The 20,028-nt window shown below is 41.8% G+C and overlaps 1 protein-coding gene across 18 annotated transcripts; it reads right to left on the minus strand.

Moving 5' to 3' along the window:
- Nucleotides 1–2,148: 2,148 nt before the first annotated feature.
- On the minus strand, nt 2,149–19,791 carry LOC109883480 (transcription factor GATA-3-like). 18 transcript variants are annotated; one of them, XM_031797061.1, is made up of 7 exons: nt 19,682–19,791; nt 13,830–14,185; nt 13,202–13,243; nt 11,884–12,417; nt 8,441–8,586; nt 6,326–6,451; nt 2,149–3,684 (listed from the first exon to the last, which is right to left on the minus strand). In XM_031797061.1, the coding sequence occupies exons 2-7, from the start codon at nt 14,065–14,067 to the stop codon at nt 3,403–3,405; spliced, it is 1,368 nt and encodes a 455-aa protein (XP_031652921.1). In that variant the 5' UTR covers nt 14,068–14,185; nt 19,682–19,791; the 3' UTR covers nt 2,149–3,402. The 18 variants fall into 18 exon arrangements, with proteins under 18 accessions (XP_031652921.1, XP_031652920.1, XP_031652932.1 ...); XM_031797060.1 differs by lacking the exon at nt 19,682–19,791 and adding an exon at nt 14,340–14,696; XM_031797072.1 differs by lacking the exons at nt 8,441–8,586; nt 13,202–13,243 and adding an exon at nt 8,341–8,381 and having other exon boundaries at nt 19,682–19,790.
- Between the last annotated feature and the right edge of the window lie 237 nt (nt 19,792–20,028).

Consider the following 20,028-nt stretch of genomic DNA (forward strand, 5'->3'; position numbering starts at 1 on the left):
TCAGGTGAGAGAGTAGAGAATAGGAAGGAGAGGGGAGAGGGGTGGGAGTAAATCTGTTTATATTATCTACCCTGTGTCTGTCGGTGGACTTTCAGTCACCCGTGGCAGACACTCATAGCACGGCGCCAAGGTGAAAGGTTGTCAAGGGGGATTGGGGACCCGCCACAGGCCAAGAGGCCAAGAGTTCACTTCAATCCCCTTAATACACAGATACACACACAGAAACACACACAGAGAAACACACACACACACAGAATTCCCATCCTCATCCTATATTCCCTCCTTCAATTTCGCTGTTAAAACACAGGAGCAAATCTCTTGATTGGACACAGTGGCTCAGAAACTAATTGTGGCCAATGGCTGGTAGACTTCTGTTTGGCCTCGCTGAAGTGGAGTCAAAGAAAAGGTCAGTACAGGGGGAGGAGTTGGATTAGAGACTGGAACGTGTGCTTGTATTCTGTGAATTGGTACTGCGTATACCTGTTTGCATAATGTGTCTGTTTAGTCAAATTAGTTGATCCAGGATACCGTTTCAAAGGATCTACCTCTAGATGACGTAACAAGTGTTAATCCCATTGATGCGATTTTGTTTCACTTCCAAGTCAGAAAGAAATGCATTTGTGTGACAATATATCATTACTGTATGTATACTAATACTATGCTGTCAAAGCTATCTGAACATTTTGACAGTGACCGAGGACTAGTGTACTCAGTGGTAAATAGCGGGAAGTGGAATCCAGTTGAGTGAATATTATGCTAGCAAGCTTGGCTGGAAAGATGCTCAAGCCTGTCTTAGGAGCCCAAACACAGAACAGATGGTGTGCGGCTTGAATCACGTTGAACTTCAAATTGAACCCAATGCATTCTTTGATAAAAATCATAATAAAGAAAATAACGGTTTTGTAGGCCATTGGCCCTATTTAAGAATAATGTTTTTGCTCTGATAATTTCATGTACCTAAGCCAGTACTTTGACATCCTTTTTTCTCAATCACATAGCTCTCGTTCCCTCTGGCAGAGTACAGTGTGACTGAAGTCGATACAGTAACATTAGCATCCACTAATAACACTGTTGAGATGATGGCTACTTCATACCATGGTTCCTGCACTCTCAATTTCTTGTTTCTCAATCAATTTAGTCCCCCCCCCCCCCCCCCCCCCCCCCCAAGGCACTGTATGTATAGCTCTATGTATATCAATATGCGCACATGAATATACTTTACACTTGATGGGGAAGGAGAGGGATGTTGAGGAACTTCAGCCACAATGTGGTCAATTCTGAGTTCCTCTTCAATATTCCAATTCAAAACTCAAAACAGTCATCGTTTTCAAAAGAAAGGGAGGAAATTATGTATTGCTCTTCAGCACCTACAGGTATGCGGCTGACTAGCGGAATTGCTTGTGACAAGATCAAATCTTTCTGATGTTGCTGTGTAGGCTACACATGGGTTTGGTGTGTTGGTGATAAAATGTACTGAAATAGTTGTTCCAACCAAATATATTGTTTTACTCTGTGTGATTGATGTGTTTTCTATTGCTGTATCATGGCTGTGTCTGGTATTCGCCAGCTTTTTAAGATTGGTACAATATTGACACGATGTAGTAAGACTTCCATAAAAGCACATGGACGCTAAGAAGCGACAAAATGTGTCATGTAAGACTTTGAGAATTCTTATTTTACATGAGGGTCTGAATTCTTCAGATTGATTTAAATGAATTCCCTAAATTGTCTGAGTCAACTAATCACCCTCACTAATCACCTCCATACTGTAGAACTATGGAATTCTGAAGGCACATTCTAACTTCACATGCTCTCTCCAGAAACATTACTAATTCTTAATAACGAGCAGATACCTACAGGAGAATTTCTGCCAAGCTTTCAGTTCCATTATGACCAGATTTAAAGTGCAGGTCAGTTGTGATTGTGAGAATTAGCCTGCCTGTCTAGCCATAAAACAGCATGTGAGCCCTCCTACAGCCACACTGTTTATTTCTGCACTTCCTGTTTGTCCTTCACCATGAGAGTTGTCAGTTGCTGCTGTGAATGCTGGGTAAAAATGGCCAGACAGGTCTGGGTGGGGTGACGATGTGTCAAACATCACACGACGACACCGCACCAGAGAACGAAATAAGTATCGCAACCACAGGCTAACATGTCAACAGAGATTAAACTAGTTTATTCTTTTCAAAGAAAATAATAATAATTACGAAACAAAAAAGCAGTCATTTTTTACACTAGTGATTATTATTAAATTTTTACAACCATTCAGTCTGCATAACATAAAGAAATAATTCTACATCTTTGTTTCTTTCGTATTTTTGGTACTCTGAATTATACATACAAATAACAAATACAGGAACTTTTTTCACAATGCATATAATCTGTGGGCCGGAAGAAAGTCTTTCAGGTGATCCAATGTGGCAGTGTGTGTTTGTGTGTGTATGTGAAAGTATGATGTGTGAATATGTGTGTGTATGTGCTAGCATGTGAACACAAACCAACAGCCCGAGACCTATAGCACATCCAAAAAAGAGACGCCTGCAGTCAGAACAATAGACTCTCTAGAAGCTTAATGCATCAAACATGTTCTCCAGCAGGCGAAAGTGAAGGCCTGTCCTTTTCTCTGTTCTTTCCTCTCCTCCCTCTCATCCCTCTCTCCAGGAAGCAGAGGCGTCCTCTCTTCCTCTACTCTCCAGCGGCAGTGTCTCTTCTTGCCTTGACTCGTACCCTTCTGTCGTTAGCTGCCCAGGGGCATTTTACTTAATTAAAAAGTCTTCGTTAAATGTACTGTATTTCATACAATTTGTACAAATATATTCAAAGTTAATCTCCTCTCTTCTTCTCACGGCTCAGGGGTGGGGGGGTCCTGTCATACAGGTGTGTGAAGTCGGGTGGGAAGGGGAGGGGGGCATCATAAAAGTTGTAGCTTTTGTAATGATTGTTAATAATCTTTGCTTTTCCCATGAAAAATGTTTGAACACAAATGGGTTTCCAGATTGGGGGTTATCAGCTGGGAGGACAGTCAGGGAGTGGGTGAAGCTTCAGGATCTTTTCTCCCAGGTTGGGTCGGAGAACAACAATGTGGTCTTCCGAGGAGTCGGAAAACCACAGTCAGTGAGTCAGTCTGCCAGGCTTTGAGGATCCCAGTAGATACACTTGATAAAGATTAAAAAAGAAACAACTGAACAAAAGCAAGGACCCATAAAGCCTGTCTCCCTCACAATGAGGTCAGATCATAGGCGGCTTGGTGATGGAGCAGAGCGGTTGGTTACGGGCAGCAAGGAGCAGTTTGGTTGTCTTTCAGCTTGGGATTCAGGTAAGCGAAAAAGAACTGGGAGTAAGAGGATGGGGGAGGGGGTTGGTTGAGGGGTTCTGGGAGGTGGGTGGTACCGTTGGGGTCTTCTAGCCCATGGCAGAGACCATACTGGAGTGGGGGTGAGGGGCGAAGGAGGAGGGGTGCATGGGCGTGGGGGTGGACAGCATGTGGCCGGAGTGTGAGAAGGGGGGGAAGGAGGACATGTGACGGGACAGAGCGGCGGGGCTGAACGAGCTGCTCTTCTCCATCAGGCTCTTGGAGAAGTCGTCCATGCTGTCGTGGGACTTTTTGCTCTTCTTCGACTTGCTGGACATCTTCCTGTTCCTGGTCTGAATGCCCTCCTTCTTCATAGTGAGAGGTCGGTTGATCTGGGGGACATGGGGTTAATGCACCAGGGTTAAAACAAGCAAGTTATTCAATATTCATATTTCATAGGTAAGTGACTTCAAGGAGTTACTTAAGTTGAAGGAGCAGAAATAGCAATATGAGTCAGAGTAGAACTGAGCCGAAATATCAAAGAGCAGCGTTCATGCTTTCTGATGGACTTTGATGAAGCGGAAAAACGCTGACAAACAAAGAAAGTAAATCAAATCCAAGCCTTGAGCTCTGTTTATCAGTCGTATCCTGTAAAGCACATTCGAATTGTGTCAATGCATTTCGACCAACAAGCAAAAAACAAAACATAGAACATTGGAGAGGGACGACACAAATAGGTTTCGAGCTCAGGGTTTGGGGGACACTGAGATATGTAATGGAGTCCCATTATAGAATAAATCTGTCTGTCCCATTGTTAGCGGTAGGGGGTGGGGGAGGAGTAGGGTGTGTGTGTGTTTGTGTGTGTCAGGGTGAGTCCACATTTGGCTGGATTTAAACGTTGATTCCCTTAAGCTGGGCTGGATCTTAGACTACTGCCATGCCAGGGAGAGGGAGACAGATGCAAAGACAGAGAGAGAGTTGGAAAGATGGAATGAGAGAGAGTGGGAAAGTGAGACAGAGCGAGAAAGAGAGCCTGGCAACCACCGTCCTAACCAGCCGACATGGCCATGACGACTACCAGCGCCGGCCAAGTCCGTCTCTCTACCCTCAACCCTCCATCTGCATGGGCATCTGCTGGCCAAAATGGCCCGAGCTGCCATATTCCTGCACAGGTTTTAGCTGGGAATGAGAGCCGGATGATGGAATTCCAGCTCAGGGCAGGATTATGAAGGAGAGGTGGATGAGGCCGGCTGCCTCCCTGATCGGTAGGACCGCTTCCCTGAGAAATGGGAACAGGGATTTCACCGCCTCACTTCTGCCACTTTCTCTGAGACGTTACTGGCATTTTTCACTGACTCTATTTTAGCACAGAGTGGCCCAGCTGATTAGCAAAGGGCAAAGAGCTATGGCCCCTGAGTGATGTGGTTTCACTGTCTCTGCACGATGTCGGGTAAAAGCAAAGGGCTTCTCTGTGTTTCTGGCTGCTATCTAGACGTTGAAATGCAGTTCGCCCAACTAAAGCTGACCAGGCAGGCTGTGCTCTTTGATACACCTATGTATGCCATGCATCTCACATAGGAAGCCTGGGCCTCCGCCCCATTGCACCAAATAAAACACAACAGAGCTTTACTCAGTGACCACCACAGAGCATTCAGGACATTACCTCATATCCTCTCCCCACACCTATAGTAACCTGAAAACAACCACAAACCTTATGCAATGGTCTTGGGTTGACCGCACTGCAAACACCCTGATTCACACACCAGTGAATGTTGAGGATCATTGTTTCACATTGTCAAGGAGGGGAAAAAACTGATTTGGGTGTCAACACTGTCTGTCACATCTTTGTGGCAATTTGTTTTTTCACAAGCATCCGATAAATATGTCCATACACGTTTACTGTAGCCTACAGCCTTATCAAACTGGAAAGGCTATCAAGGTCTCTGAGGTTAGCGTTAGGTGGCTGTCACCTGCAGCCACTGTGGCCACTGTGCAGGTTAGGAGTCATTGTGCACAAGGGGAGAGAGGCTTCATATAATGTTCCATGTCAAATGTGGAATTTGTTTCATATTGAGCAGGCCCCAACAGAATTCGGAATTGACCAAAAACAAACTAATTTTGCAATTAAGCTGAGGTCGGGTCAGTTCAAAATATATAATATGTAACTGGGAAATATTATTATACTCCCTATTTTTTCTCAGGTTTTCTTCCGTCTTAAAGAATCTGCCAAAACCAACATAGGGAAAATATTTAACAGGGAGCAAAGGGCACTTGCGTGACAAGGGAGGAAGTGTAGTGAGATAGGCTATAGACGTCCCCCTGGGGATACCTTATCAGACCAACTCTGGGGGGAGCTCTCTCAGATGAAGGTTGAATAGGCTATAAGTCAAATATAATCATAATAATAATATGTTTCGCTAGTTAAATTACGCAGCAGCTCTCGTTCTTGGTACAGTGTGTATGAGAGAGAGAGAGAGCGAGAGCAAAGGAGAGAGAGAAAAAAACTGGTCCTGGGGGTCCTCAGATTGAGGAAGTGAAATGATGTGGTGAGACAGTAACCAGCACGCCCCAAAACGAATCAGGCGGATTGGTGGTCAGAGGGGGACTTCAAGTCCCTGGCGTGGATGTAACCAAAAGGCCTGAAATAAGATAGGTCTGAAAATTAATCGAATTTTAATTAAGCTCTTATTTAATATTCAAAAACCAAGCTGTACGCACGGGGCTTAATTCGGCTCTCTCACATATTTTGATTCGTACATGTGACTTGCTACGAATAAATCACATGAATTATATTTATTATCGCTTGTGCCCCCCACAATTCTCAATAGGGACGACTGCGATAAATATTTCAAGAATTGTAGAAAAAAAGTCGCAAATAAGCTTTGAATGTACAGGGAAAAAAGAAGGGAGGAGAGAATAAATGAAAAGAAATAAACAAAAGTGAGGAAGAAAAGAAAGGATATGAAAGACGACACATGCTTAGATAAATTAGTAGATATCTTACTATAATGTAAAGGCTGTTGTTTTGCTTACATTGTGCAGTTTGTAGTATAGACCGCAAGCGTTACACACGGGGTCCCCGTTGGCGTTTCTTCGCCACAGTGTTGTCGTGCTCGTTTGACAGTTTGCACATGATGTTCCTGCGCGTCTTGCTGCAGACTGGCGAAAAGGAGATACAAAAAAACATGCATATCAGTCATAAGGCCTTTTCCTAGGCTATCAAACCAAATGTTGCATTTATAATACATTACTAACATATAGCTTTCTGCAAAGCTCTGTCTATCCAACTTTCTGCAAATAGTTTAAAAAGAAGGACAAAATCCAAAAACAGCGCTGCTTTGACTCGAGGCTAAAAATAGCATCATGCGCACATGCCCTCTCAAGAGTAAATATTTACAGACGACATAAAAGCAGTGGCATGAAATGGGACCTATTAAATCTGATTACATTTTCCCGTTAAGCGACTAAGTGCTTAAGTAACAGCAAGATAGTGTCTGGTCCTTATGTTTAAATATGGAACTCAACAGGTTATACAAATAAACTACAATTAGTTTTACGGTGAGAGCATGATGGCGGACAGAACGATGTATTTTTTTAAACAAATCTCTAGCCTCCCATGGGTGGGAAATTATATGTTAAATCATCAATATGTGCATAGCAAGCTCAAACAATAATTATTCTGATGTTTTTACATATCTAATCATGTTGAGCTGTCAAGGGGGTTTCACAATATAACATGGCTAATGAATTAAATGGACAAAATGATATGCTTGTGGATGAAGATGGTAAGCTTGAATATCGCCATATAAGCTTGAATATCGCCATACCGTCCACATTGACATACCACATAGGCATATTAGCCAATTACAGAAAATAGTTTTTTTAAACTGGGAAGAGCTAATGCGCTGATTTACATTCGAGATACGTTTCGACTTGCATGGGGAGAGGACTCTACATTCCCGTGGGTTGAAAGGCCTGCCTCAGACGCCAGTTAGCTGACCGGCCTGACATTGATGTTATAATCTATAAAACCAATCGATAGACGAGGTGACCGAATAGGACACAGTACCCGTTAACACCGAATGGGCTAAACAAAAGGCACTACACTATCTTTCGGGGGTTTCCAATTATCTACATCTGGTGGCCTAATAACCCATGTTCATGCGTGACTTAAATAATGTAATTGCTTTGCACACCAATCTTGAGTTCCATTAACGCGAAAATAAAGTTATTGTGTACTGGAAAATGGAGCTCACTGTATCCATCTCCTGCCAGACTTCTTCTTCAGACTTCCCTCTCTCTTTTCTCTTTTCCTTTTCTTACTATTTTCCCTCAGTATTTGAACATTCTGCAGAGATTCCCTGAGTTCTGAGAAGAACAATCTAGTCGTGACTCCTGCGTGCCCTGGGCCGCTCCTTGCGCTGATTCGGTCCCCGGTCCCCTTCATGTTTAGACTGGGGAAGCGGGCTATGTTGTTAAAAGCTACTTATCTGCGCTGCTCAGATATCCGGCAGCTTTTTCCTGGGAAGTCGGGTTTTCACATTAGAGAGAGACGGGGTGATATATGCTAGAGTAGAAGCTGTCTGGCTGCTAAAAGAGCAGTCCACGCGAGACGTCCCCTGCCAAGAAAGTTTTCCCCTTTATCTAACCATGCAGGAAGGTAGGGGAACTACTCTATAGTACTCAGCTTTCTGGTGGTAAAAAGTTTAGGGTGTTCCTCTCCAAATACTGCAAGGTGCATGGTAGCCTACATCTCTCTAAACCATATAAACGTCCAATTCTAAGTATGCCATTTACAGTATGTCAACTGCAGATATTATTCCTATGCGGGCAGTGAGGATTTGGATGGAATATTTTTCGATTTGCCTCAATGCATAATAAGAGGAATATATTTTCTCCTATTTTTTTTCCTCTAAGAAATATCAAACAGTAGGGCAATTGAAGCGGAAAAATAATAATTGATGAAGCAAATCATTTAAAAAATGCATAACAATAGTAATAATAAATCTGCAGTTTGCTATTACTGTATATCTAAAAGAATTCGAGACCTGCACTTGGCGAGTCAATTTCCTGCAGCTAACACTTCTTCCTGGGTAGAGAAAGAGAGAAAGACGGAAGTGTCATCAATACAAAGTGGCAGGGACATACCAGTCGTCGCTTGGGTTTGATGAGGGGCCGATTCTGCCCGTTCATCTTGTGATAGAGTCCGCAGGCGTTACACAAATAGTGACCAGTGCCATCCCGCCTCCAGAGCGGGGTCGACGTTGCTCCACAGTTAACGCACTCTCTACCTTCTGAAAGCAGAAACGATACACAACATGGAGAGAGCGCCGAGATCAGTTCGCCCCTTTTAAACTAAACATAGCATCTCACATCTGGAACACTTGATCCCTCAGGTCAAGAGGGAGAAAGGCTGTTATAAACATCGTAGAAAATGTCATCACACAAAATAATTATTTCTAATAGAAGCATAACATTCATATTACATATTAATAATAATACAAATAATACAAATTATACTACTAGGCATACTACTACTAATACTACTACTACTACTACCATTACTACTACTACTACTAATGCTACTACTAATAATAATAATAATAACACAGCTACTACTACTACTACTACTACTACTACTAATGCTACTACTAATAATAATAATAATAACACTAATAATAATAATAATAACTTTTACTACTACTACTACTACTACTACTACTAATGCTACTACTACTACTACTAATAATAATAACACTACTACTACTAATGCTACTACTACTAATAATAATAATAACACTACTACTACTAATGCTACTACTACTACTACTACTACTGCTACTACTGCTACTACAACTACTTCTACTACTACTACTAATAATAATAACAATACTAATACAACTGCTACTAATAATAATAAAAAATAATACAACTGCTACTACTACTACCACTGCTACTACTAATAATAATAATAACTGCTAGTACTACTACTTCTACTACTAATAATAACAATAACTGCTACTACTACTACTACTACTACTACTCCTACTAATAATAATAATAATAATACAACTGCTACTACTACTACTCCTACTAATAATAATAATAATAATACAACTGCTACTACTACTACTCCTACTAATAATAATAATAATAATACAACTGCTACTACTACTACTAATAATAATAATAATAATAATAACTGCTAGTACTACTACTTCTACTACTACTAATAATAATAACTGCTACTACTACTACTACTAATAATAATAATAATAATACAACTGCTACTACTACTATTATTGATGATGATGATAATAATAATAATAATACAGTGGGCCTATAACAATGCATTGAATATTCAAAGTGGGAAAAAGCCCAGCCTCCGTTAGGCTACAACTGATATCAACATTTGACCCTGGAGTTAGTAGGCCTTTTCCAATTCATAGTGTTTCCAAAGTTACCTCATACAATATGTCTGACATCATACAAACATTTGACTATCATTGAATAAAGCAGGTCTGTTATGGTCGATTACTGCCACAATGAGGTCACACATCATTTCATCAAATGCATAATATATTAATTCAAACTGATAGCCTATTTTTAGAAAAGGGCGTGCATAATCTATGGTTTCAATCATGTTTTTGTGATTCAAATGTGCCCTCTTCTTTCTCCCACACACACAACCTCTCATTTCACAGTGGTGTAAAGTAATAATAATAACAATAATATGTCATTGTAAACTAGGCGAATTCATTCATGTTTAGGTATGTTTATTTGATTGGAATGACCACTGTCTTTCCAAACCAGCATTTGGGTTTGAATGGCACTTCTCTAGTGACACTGACAGGTGAGAGGCGCGTTAACAGTTTCATTAAGGTGGTCTCCTGATCCCCAGGCCTATGTGGCGTCACCACTGAAACTGAAACAACCGAGCATCGCGGCAGGATTATTTGAAAGCATAGACGCGTATAGAGAGGAGGCCTTGCGCCGTGAGGTGCCTTTACTGCCTCTACTCACCCGCACTTCCCCTTATGACTGCAAAAACCCCTCCATTTCTTCAGAGACTGATACGCGTCACTTCTGGTTCTGCCTTGTTAGATGTGATAGACATTCCAGAGACCTCAGCAGACACGGAGGACGTTGTAAATCAATAGTGGTTTTAGAGAGAGGAGACTGGGTAACACAGCTAAACAAATGTATCCACTCCACAATAGGGCTCTGAGAAATAGGCTACTACAGGATTTCGTATTGTGCAAGGCGTGTTCCGGGGTTTATTGTTTAGAAGACCACAGAGTCGACCTTTCTCAATGACTTATTTTCATCTGCAGGTTTGCAATGTAGACACATTCCATTATATGACCTCATTAATAGATAACCTATTTAAGATTCATTTTAGAGGATGTATCTTTACGCACATTACAGCACACACATACTTTATCCTCAAATTAAAATGATTTATTTTTTTGTTTGCAATAAGCGAATATTATTCAGCATTGAATATGCCTGATGATATGCATCGACTAATCCACTGTTTTCTATATGTCTCCTAATGCTATGTGGCACTGATATTAATCTCATTACAGTTAACTGGTTTCTAGCAGAGCCTGAATAACCTTTTATTTTAATTACCCCCACTTGCTTGGATAACATTCCGCTTCGCCAGCCGTGCCCCTCTGCCACGGAGAGTGCTCATTCGTGATTACCCCCTCTCAATGCAGCCCCGCATCCGGGCTCTATCAAAGTTATTACTGGCTCTGCGTAAACAATGCAACTGACGCGTGCACCAGTCTGACAGTAATGGGATTATCTAAACGGGCGCGAGACAGCCATGCCGGCACGGAGACCGCGGTCACAGATTTAGCCTCTCTCTCGTTCCCTCTGTGAAACATAGAACAACTGAAAACGGATATGGTTTAGGTCTATACACAGCTTAAAACTATTCTGAACTCATCTGATTTAAGGGCACTAAAGCTGTTTAATCATTCACTGGACTAAATTCATTTGCTTTGGAAAGTGGAAAATCGTTCAATCTTATGTGGGAAAATGCGCGTTGATTTATTTAATTCGCTTTCTATTCCAAGCAATGTGTTTTAACAAATCGTGGTGCTGATTGAATGCGATTAAACATGTTTGTGTAGCCTAATAACATATAGAAACGTTATAACGTCCCCAATTATAATTGTTACTCAGTAAAATTGATGTAGAGACAGAAACCCGGATTATCCATGCAATACTTTGTTATTATTATTTTGAATGTATTATTATTGTTATTATTATTATTATTATTGCTATTATTATTAATTGTATTATTATTACCGCCACGTTCTTTCCTTGCCACTGCTATTGTATTTCCCCTCAAACGAATCTTGTGCATGAGTTCATTTGAGACACATTTGACTTTCTATGGGCCTGCAAGGGCTGGAGAAATGCCTTGGCTGTCACTCAAAGTTACAGGTTTTTTTTGTGTGGAGAACGAAAATTGGTCCTGATTCTGAAACGGGCACATTGGGATTACACCTGGATATCATCAATGTCATAAATTCTAAGGTGAAATCAAATGGTAATATAATAAAATGCACGCCTACCTGAACATGACCTTGTTTTTGGTCTTGTTTTGGAACCATAACTAGAAGATGACCCACCTATCAGGCTACTTGGTGGGAAGAGGCCTGGGCCGTATTCGGGGACATAGGATGGGTATGTGGCGATGGGGTGATGATGGTGTGCGGAGGATTGCGCTCCGATTGATGCCATGCTCCGGCTGTGAGACTCCAGTTTCATGCTCTCGGCCAGGGACACCTGGTACTTTATGCACTCTTTCTCCTCCTGTTGGCGACTGTTGCTGCTTGAGCCCGGAGTGGAGATGCCTGGGTCCGGGGACACGTCTTTCGGAGGAGTGGGGGGAAAGGTGAAGAGGTGTGGGCTGGAGTGGCCCCCGGACAGGGAGGAGGAGGACGCCGGGGGGTAGACAGAGAGACCTGCCGGGGAACCGTGGTGAAGTGAGCTCTTCTGGAAAGGACTCAGGTTCCACGGGGAAGTGCTGTGGTGCTGCATCGCTTTGCTTCCGTCCAGCCACGGCAGAGAGCCGTGCAGTAGAGAGGGGCGACACACCTGACTACCTGTAATAGAAAATAGGATAATACACCCCTGTCAGTATTTTTCTCAGTGAAGAAAATTACAATAGGCCTACATTCAATTAGCCTACTCTCACGATTTGATCACTTTCCCTTATGATCATTTTGTTGACATTAAACAACACTATCTCACATTTATGCTGGTTTCAGTTTGACATCGCCATGTAGGTCTAGGCCTGCTATGTAAATTACACAAATAATATCACTTCGTTACAAATTAAAGGTGTACCTCAGTCACTGTCAATTAAAAAAGTTTGGCCACACTTTCTATTGAAACAAAACGGTCTTGTTCGTTTGATATTTATATGAGTGAATTCAGATGTGCTTTACCAGTGGAGAAACTGCAACTACAATGACTTAGACTTTTGATTATGGAAAACATTTTTTTTAAACATACGCCATTTTATTAAAACATCACCCACGATTTCTCTTCGGGGACACAAGATAAAACTGCACACCAGGCCTGCACAACTGACAACACATGCTCTGACCCAAATTGTCCCTCTTGACTCCAGTCTACCTCATTTTTTGGTCTAGCCGAAACCCAGGGCCTGAATGACTGTGTCAGAGCAGCAGTTTGAGTAGCACGCCAATGTCAGTGCAGAGGGTTTGAACAGTGGTGTTTTAGCATAGGAAGCATCACTACAGACACCGGGTCATGATTCACTATTCCGTTCAGGAAGTCATGTCAATAAATTAAACCAATTGCTCTTCCGCAGTTATTTTCTCTCCAGGAATATCTATAATTAAATGATAACTCATAGTTTACCTGCCATAAAATGGACACGGTTGTGTGGTGAAGTATGATAGTCTGAAATGACAAAATATATCTCATGGGGCCTTCCAAATTCTCTCTGTCGGAAGGTCTACACATTCATTCGTTTGGTAACATATTTGAATTTAACCATGATACAAACATACATGTCATATTTGACAATAGTAACATGCTAACATGTTAATTTGTAAGTCGCGTTAATTTATTTGATTTAAACATGTCATTGATTTCAAATTGCTCGACTGATAGGGACAACCTTCCCTTCTTACATCTGATGTTACTGTGCTAAAATCGCACTGAACATGGAATTAGAACAATGAAACAGAGTGGTCTCTGTTAAAACAAATACCTATACTCACAACGGGAAACATATGAAACCAAACGTACACCACCAGAGAGGTGGTGGACTGCATGGTTTCATATGGCCCTCGCATTTTAAATTATCCGGATCCGCTGAGACTAAAACCCATTAGACAAATACTTCGGTTCAGACATTTTAAAATTGACAACCATCTGAAGACGAATTGTTCTTATGTTAGCTCTATCTGAGTTAAATATGACCATGCCAAATATAAACAATTCAATAGTAGCCTAAAACGACGCGTAATGAAGCCGTACTTACTATGTGGAGGAGGTGGATACCTCTGGACGGCTCTGACTGAGTTCCCATAGTATGGAGATACGTGGTTGCCCTGTGAGTCGATATTAAACAGTACATCCACATCGTCGGCGAGGGGATACTGCGAGGGGTCCATGTACGAGTGGCCGAGGCCCGGGTGGTGCGAGCCGGGATGCTGTTCGTTTAGCACCGATGGGTGGTGATGGCTCATCCATCGGGGTTGGTCCGCGGATACTTCCATAGCTTTTTAGCAAACGTTCATATACACCGGAGTGAACCGATTCAAATCAAGTAAGAAAAAAATCTGTCCTAATTCCTGCTTTGTTTAATCCACAGTTTTCTTCGTTACCTTCGTTCACCTGGAAAAAATAAATAAAAATGTATTTTAAAAATATGCTGTTCCCCCTATGTAGATGTTATTTTCAGTCTATTCAAATGCGATTATTTGGCAGGGATTCACATTAAGGTGAATTTGCCCATATAATAAATAAAACAAAATTGTTCAAAACATACATTCAAAAAATAATGTTTCACTTGAATGTTGTCATCAATAAGTCCAAGGTCGTATCCAGTCCCACTCAAAAGTTCCTCAACTTTTCCCTGACAAAGTTTCTATTATTAAGCCGATTCAACAAGTTGCAGAGGTATATGTTTAGACGCAGCCTTGTTTGCAGTAGGTAGCTTAGTGCAAGCGGACTAGCACCGAACTCACAGATCAAATCTCTGTTTGTGCGCAGCGGCAACCCTCTCCACTTACTTCGCTTCCCTCACTCTCTCTCTCTCTCTCTCTCTCTCGCTCTCTCACCCACTCTCTATAGCTCTATAGCTCTCTCTGAACTCTCTCCGTCCCAGTGTGTGTATGTCTCTCTCTCTCTCGCTCTTTCTCTTTCTCTTTTTTTTTTTTTTTTTACAGTGAAGGCATTCTTTCAGGATGGCGCCAGGCAGCTCAATGCTTGCAGACAGCTGTGGCGCGACGCAACTTAAGGAGGGTCTGTCAGTGTCATCAGTGGGGGCGGGGCCTGCCCTGCTCGCCCTAATTGAATATAGTGGGCCAGGAGAGATGACCAAGAACTGCTGCAAGGATTTTTCTTTCCCAGACCCTGCAAGAGTCTCACCAATAGTAAATACATTTATTTTCATGTTTAGATTTTTTTTTAAAGCAAATACCGGTACACAAATGCTTTCATGCCCATTATACACAATGTATTGTTCATTATAACTCAATTATAACCCGTAATAAAGTGATGTTTTATTACAAAATATGGAGACTTCATGAAAAACAACACATCAGATTAATTACATTATATTATTTTCTATTCTAAAGTAGATTGCTTTTTAATGCAGTATCTGAATCAATGAATCCTGCTGGCCACAATAATATTTCCGGGCTTGTCATGAAAAAATATATAAATAGAAAGAGTCGTGAAGCCTGTTGCTCAATAACGAGGGACCAGTGGCAACCTGGCAGGTTGTTGGACGCCCATTTTCTTAAAATTGTGACAGTGCGTCCTCTCGCGGTGACAGGCGCGTTATTATAATGGCAGGCTACGACTTAACTCCCCAATTTGGACTGATTTCCTCGCTTCACAGAGCAGGGCGGGCGAGGACGCCAGAGCGGCTGAACTGAAGTCTGAAAACACTCCACTGCATTACTGCCTGGCTCCTCAGCTGGCTTTAACAGACTGAGAGAGAGAGAGAGAGAGAGAGAGAGAGAGAGAGTATTCTCCCAGAGTATTAGACCTCTCGTCTCCCCCCCAACACACAGATAGACAAGCAGCAAATTGGTTCATTGGTTCTATAGTGTATGATCTTGAATTGACCAATTAAATATATTCATACTGACACCATAGGCCAGATCATCTAATTATTCCATATGCCAATGTCAGGTATGAATGCTGCAGTGTACTCTCGCCTTGTTGCACTTGATTGCACAGTAATAGGTGGGAGGGGGAGGGCTGCCCCGTGGGGAGGTATTTTGTATCTAATTCCCAGTTTGGCTACCCAATACTCTCCGATTGGCAGCATGTCATTGTAGAATAGGAGGGGATGTTATTTTTGGTGCTGCGCAAAGCACTGACACAGGCAGCCTCTACGACGCCACTGGACGTGACGTCACCTCCAGGAAATGAACCCTCTCAGCGAGCAGAGCAGAGCGCGCAGGCTGTTCTGGAGAGGAAATGCGCGCGCCCTTTTCCAGTGAGTAAAATTATAATTATTTAATGGCACAATTCTATAACCAGGTATGCTGGGCGTTCATTACGCATTAAAATCGTTAAGAAATTGTATGGTGAGTTGTATGCAAACATTACAAGGGGAGAAAAGGCAGATTTTATTAATAGCCTTGCATTCGCATAAAAATCGATACTATATAATTTTCCAAAGTGCACTATCACGAATGCAAACTGACACGAAGGAAATGGATATATGAAATGCATTTTGTCAGGGTCTCCATGGGAGCACTTGATTTTCAGAGCATGGCCACAACAATAACTGCCACATCCATCTTATGCAATGAGGTAGGCCTATTTTACAGAATAGGGTAGCTACATATGTGATATTCGTAGATGGCCCTTTAGTCTTTTGTAGGTTGTGCATTTTACCAAGGCCGTTCTCAGTTGGGTGTACGGGGTTAATGTGTGAGAAACAGAAATATTGCTGATTTGACAAAGCACGCTTTTATCCCTCTCCATGATGCCCAGAGAGCATGTATCACTCAAGCGAACCTGAGACTGAACCTGGATGGAAACTGCTATACCGCCTCACATCGAACAATCTCACCGCCATTGTCGAGCTGTCAACGGACTCGTGTAATTATCCTCTTTAAAAGTTTCGCGCTCCATTATCCACCAAGTAGGCTATGCGTTATAGGTGCTCCGAGGCAACACATGACAGTAAATGTAAAAATCCTGATCATGTTTTTTTGTTTCTTGTCTGGATGTCTGGAAGCTTACAGAGTGGGACATGGAACCTCTCTCAAGACGTGATTCCCCAAGCTTCAGTGTCAAGAGAGAAGGAGAGTGGAATAAAAACTGGTCCCCTTTAAAAATTGTCATTTGTAATCCCCACCACTGTCACAACAGAACGGGGGCCCTGTGTGTGTGCGCGTGCGCGCGATAAAATAACCAAAACAAACTAAATAAAAAGCAGATGTCTAGTCTACTACACTGCGTCTGATTCATAAATGTTGCCTGGTGGCGGGCACAGCAGAAGATTGGGGAGATAATTTGTGAGTGATTATGTCAGGGAACACTGATTAAAATCAGAAGATTTCACCGAGGGTGAGAATTTAAGACACCACCAGATTATTTCATTGTCAGAGTGAGATGAACTTTTTAGATAGCATCTCTTTGTTTACAGTGTCCACATTTTGCCTCCCATAGGCTAACTACAAATATATTTACTAATAATAATAATAATATGCATATTGATAATAGCATATAGGCTATTCAAATAATTACTATACATTGTATCTATTAATTTTTAAAATATTTTGGGGGGTTGATCATATGTGTGTCCAACCATTGAAGCATCGTCATTAAAACAGGGAGATAAGCACATTCTAAAGCACGCAGTCCTGACGCTTTTGTGCTGTAGAAACCCAGTTTTGGGACAGATGCAAAACCGGGAAGGCCCACAAATACCATTTAATTAAAGTGGCGGCATTTGGCTTAGGAGACTTTTGATGGGTTTAGGTTTTACAGTTTCATTCTAATGTAGCAGGTAAAGCTGTCCAAACAGCCGCGAGGCGCGGATCCAGGGTGAACCAGAGGACACCGCCTTGGGCAGCGGGCAGCACGCGGCACTCTCTCTACCCGCTGGAGCTACTTCACTCCAGTCATCACTGGGATATATTATTATTATCTTGATGAAGACGGAGGAAAATAAAAACAGCGAGGGAGAGAGAAACACATTCGGACTTCCATGTGTGTTACAGGATCATTTAAATGAAATAAACGAACAACTATTTATTACTATTATTAATAATAATAATAACAATGATTTTGATATGCGCTGAAATAGAGAAAAAATTACCCCGAAGACAGGCATTTTCAAATAATTCAAAACGATATCATGCCTTAATTTGAAACCTCGATTTGGGGCATGTGAAATATAGCATATAAATATAGGCCACATGTATAAAATGACTAATGGCACAATATTCTCTGATCTTTTCAAGAACAACGCTTCTTGTTGTACTCAATTAACTATGTGAACCAGTTCAGATTCTTAGAACCAAAACGAGGGCGTGAAATTATTCTCGGTGTGAATGAAACTTGAAAAATTTGGTATATTTCTTAGAATGATTCAAATGAGAAAATATTTTGTAACAGTTTACCTCGACTACAGATTATGTTTTCGGTAATGCTTTAGCTTCAATAACAAGAAAAAAGAGCTTAAGGTACTCTGTCAATTAAGTGAGAGGGATTCTTATCCGTGTGATCGCTATTCACCTTCTCTCTCTTAACCACCGCATCGCCAGGCCCACACCGCCTCAATTTGGATGCTACTGGTGTCGGTTCCTCTGCTTTAAAACACCATAAAATGTAGTTCTCTTAGAGCGTATTTTACCAAAAATTCCATTGACAGTTGGTGCATTTATTTACCCGTTTTGCATAACACGGTGTTATTGCTCATTAGCATACAGATCAAACACATGTAAATAAATCGCCAACGCTGATAGTCTGCCAGGTAGCGAACATCATTTGAGAACTTCATAAACACACAAACAAAGAACTTCGACATATCAACATTTCAAGCCACACTCAATGTGCTGCACATCTCTGTCGTGGCCTGATTTGGAGATTGGAGGCAGATTGCATCCTTACTTAAAAGGTAACCCACCTCGTGATTATGTGAGTGGCCAGCCTCCCTATCTCCAAAACACAGCTGTTGGGGAAGCATTCAGCATAAATCAATAGAACCGCGCGCGATTTCCCAGCCCGTTCTGTTCTCTGCATGTAAATAACCGCTCCAGCTCTGCCCATGATAGCGCGACTGTGATGCCCTTAATTTCGTATCCTATTCATTCTATGTAACAGCTCCTCTCCAAATCAAGCCATATCGACCACAGACGTGATGGAAAAAGGGGGAATGCAGCCTCAGCAAATTCAACTCCTTTCTTTTATGACCCATTGGCGAGGTAATCAGATCAATTTCATGGGTTAAGGGATTCTGCCTGCCACCAACTCAGGTGGTAATAGATCATTAAAATCCTTCATCTTCTGTATTTCGGGAGTGGCGAGGTAGGTAAAATACTCTCAGAATCTATTGCGTTAACTGCAATAAATTCCAAAGCGATTTGGAAACGTTGACGCAGTGAAAAACGAAAAAAGGAACGATTTATTAAAACGATTATTGAAGACCAGCTATAGCCTATTTACAGTATATATATTTTTATTTTCTAAAATTCCTTTAGACTGAATATCCCCCAGCCTAATGCCAGTCACAAACGCAGCCAAACACATATAGGCTACAGTACAAACATAAGAGGCAACAATGGCGTCGCGTGTGTCTTTTTAACCACATTTCTGTTTGACAGACATGCAGAAAAAGCTCTACACATGTTGAGAAAATGGAGCTGTTTAACCGGTCTCTGGAATTCACTAAGCAAAAAGCATGTGTGCCTTTTTTCCTAAAGATGCACTACAAAAACGCTAAATTCGAAAATCGTTTTTAAAGCCATGGATCAAACTTGCTCATCAATTCATTTCTGGACATACGCCTGGCTGGACAGAACACACAGAGGCAGGTTGGAAGGGACCAGTATGTACCTTTAAGATCTATACTTTGTGTTCTTCGCTGAAGGACAGCCAGACAGAGAGACTTGCTTTATAGAAATCTAAATATTTACTGACCTGTGGAATAGAGGTTCGCGGTCGTTTTTTTTCTGATCGGCTGCAGATGTGAGGAAAGAGTGACATGGAGATCGAAGCGCCGATGGCATTTAGAGAGAGCGAGCTGCGTACGGAAAAAAATCGAGGCGCGCGCGCGCGCCCTCAGCCCAGTCACTCACACACACACACACAAACACACACGCGCGTGCACATACACTCCTACAGGCCAACCAAAGCATCTGTACATTCAGATCAGAGAACTTCCGGGTCGATGGAGTCTAAGGAGGAAAAGCATAGTTAGTCAAACCGAATGCCCCTAGACCACTATTAGGAGATTTTGCCACTTTATGAGGTCAGAGAGGTGGACT

Source organism: Oncorhynchus kisutch, linkage group LG19 (assembly GCF_002021735.2).
Source record: "Oncorhynchus kisutch isolate 150728-3 linkage group LG19, Okis_V2, whole genome shotgun sequence".
Classification (NCBI taxonomy): Eukaryota; Metazoa; Chordata; class Actinopteri; order Salmoniformes; family Salmonidae; genus Oncorhynchus; species Oncorhynchus kisutch.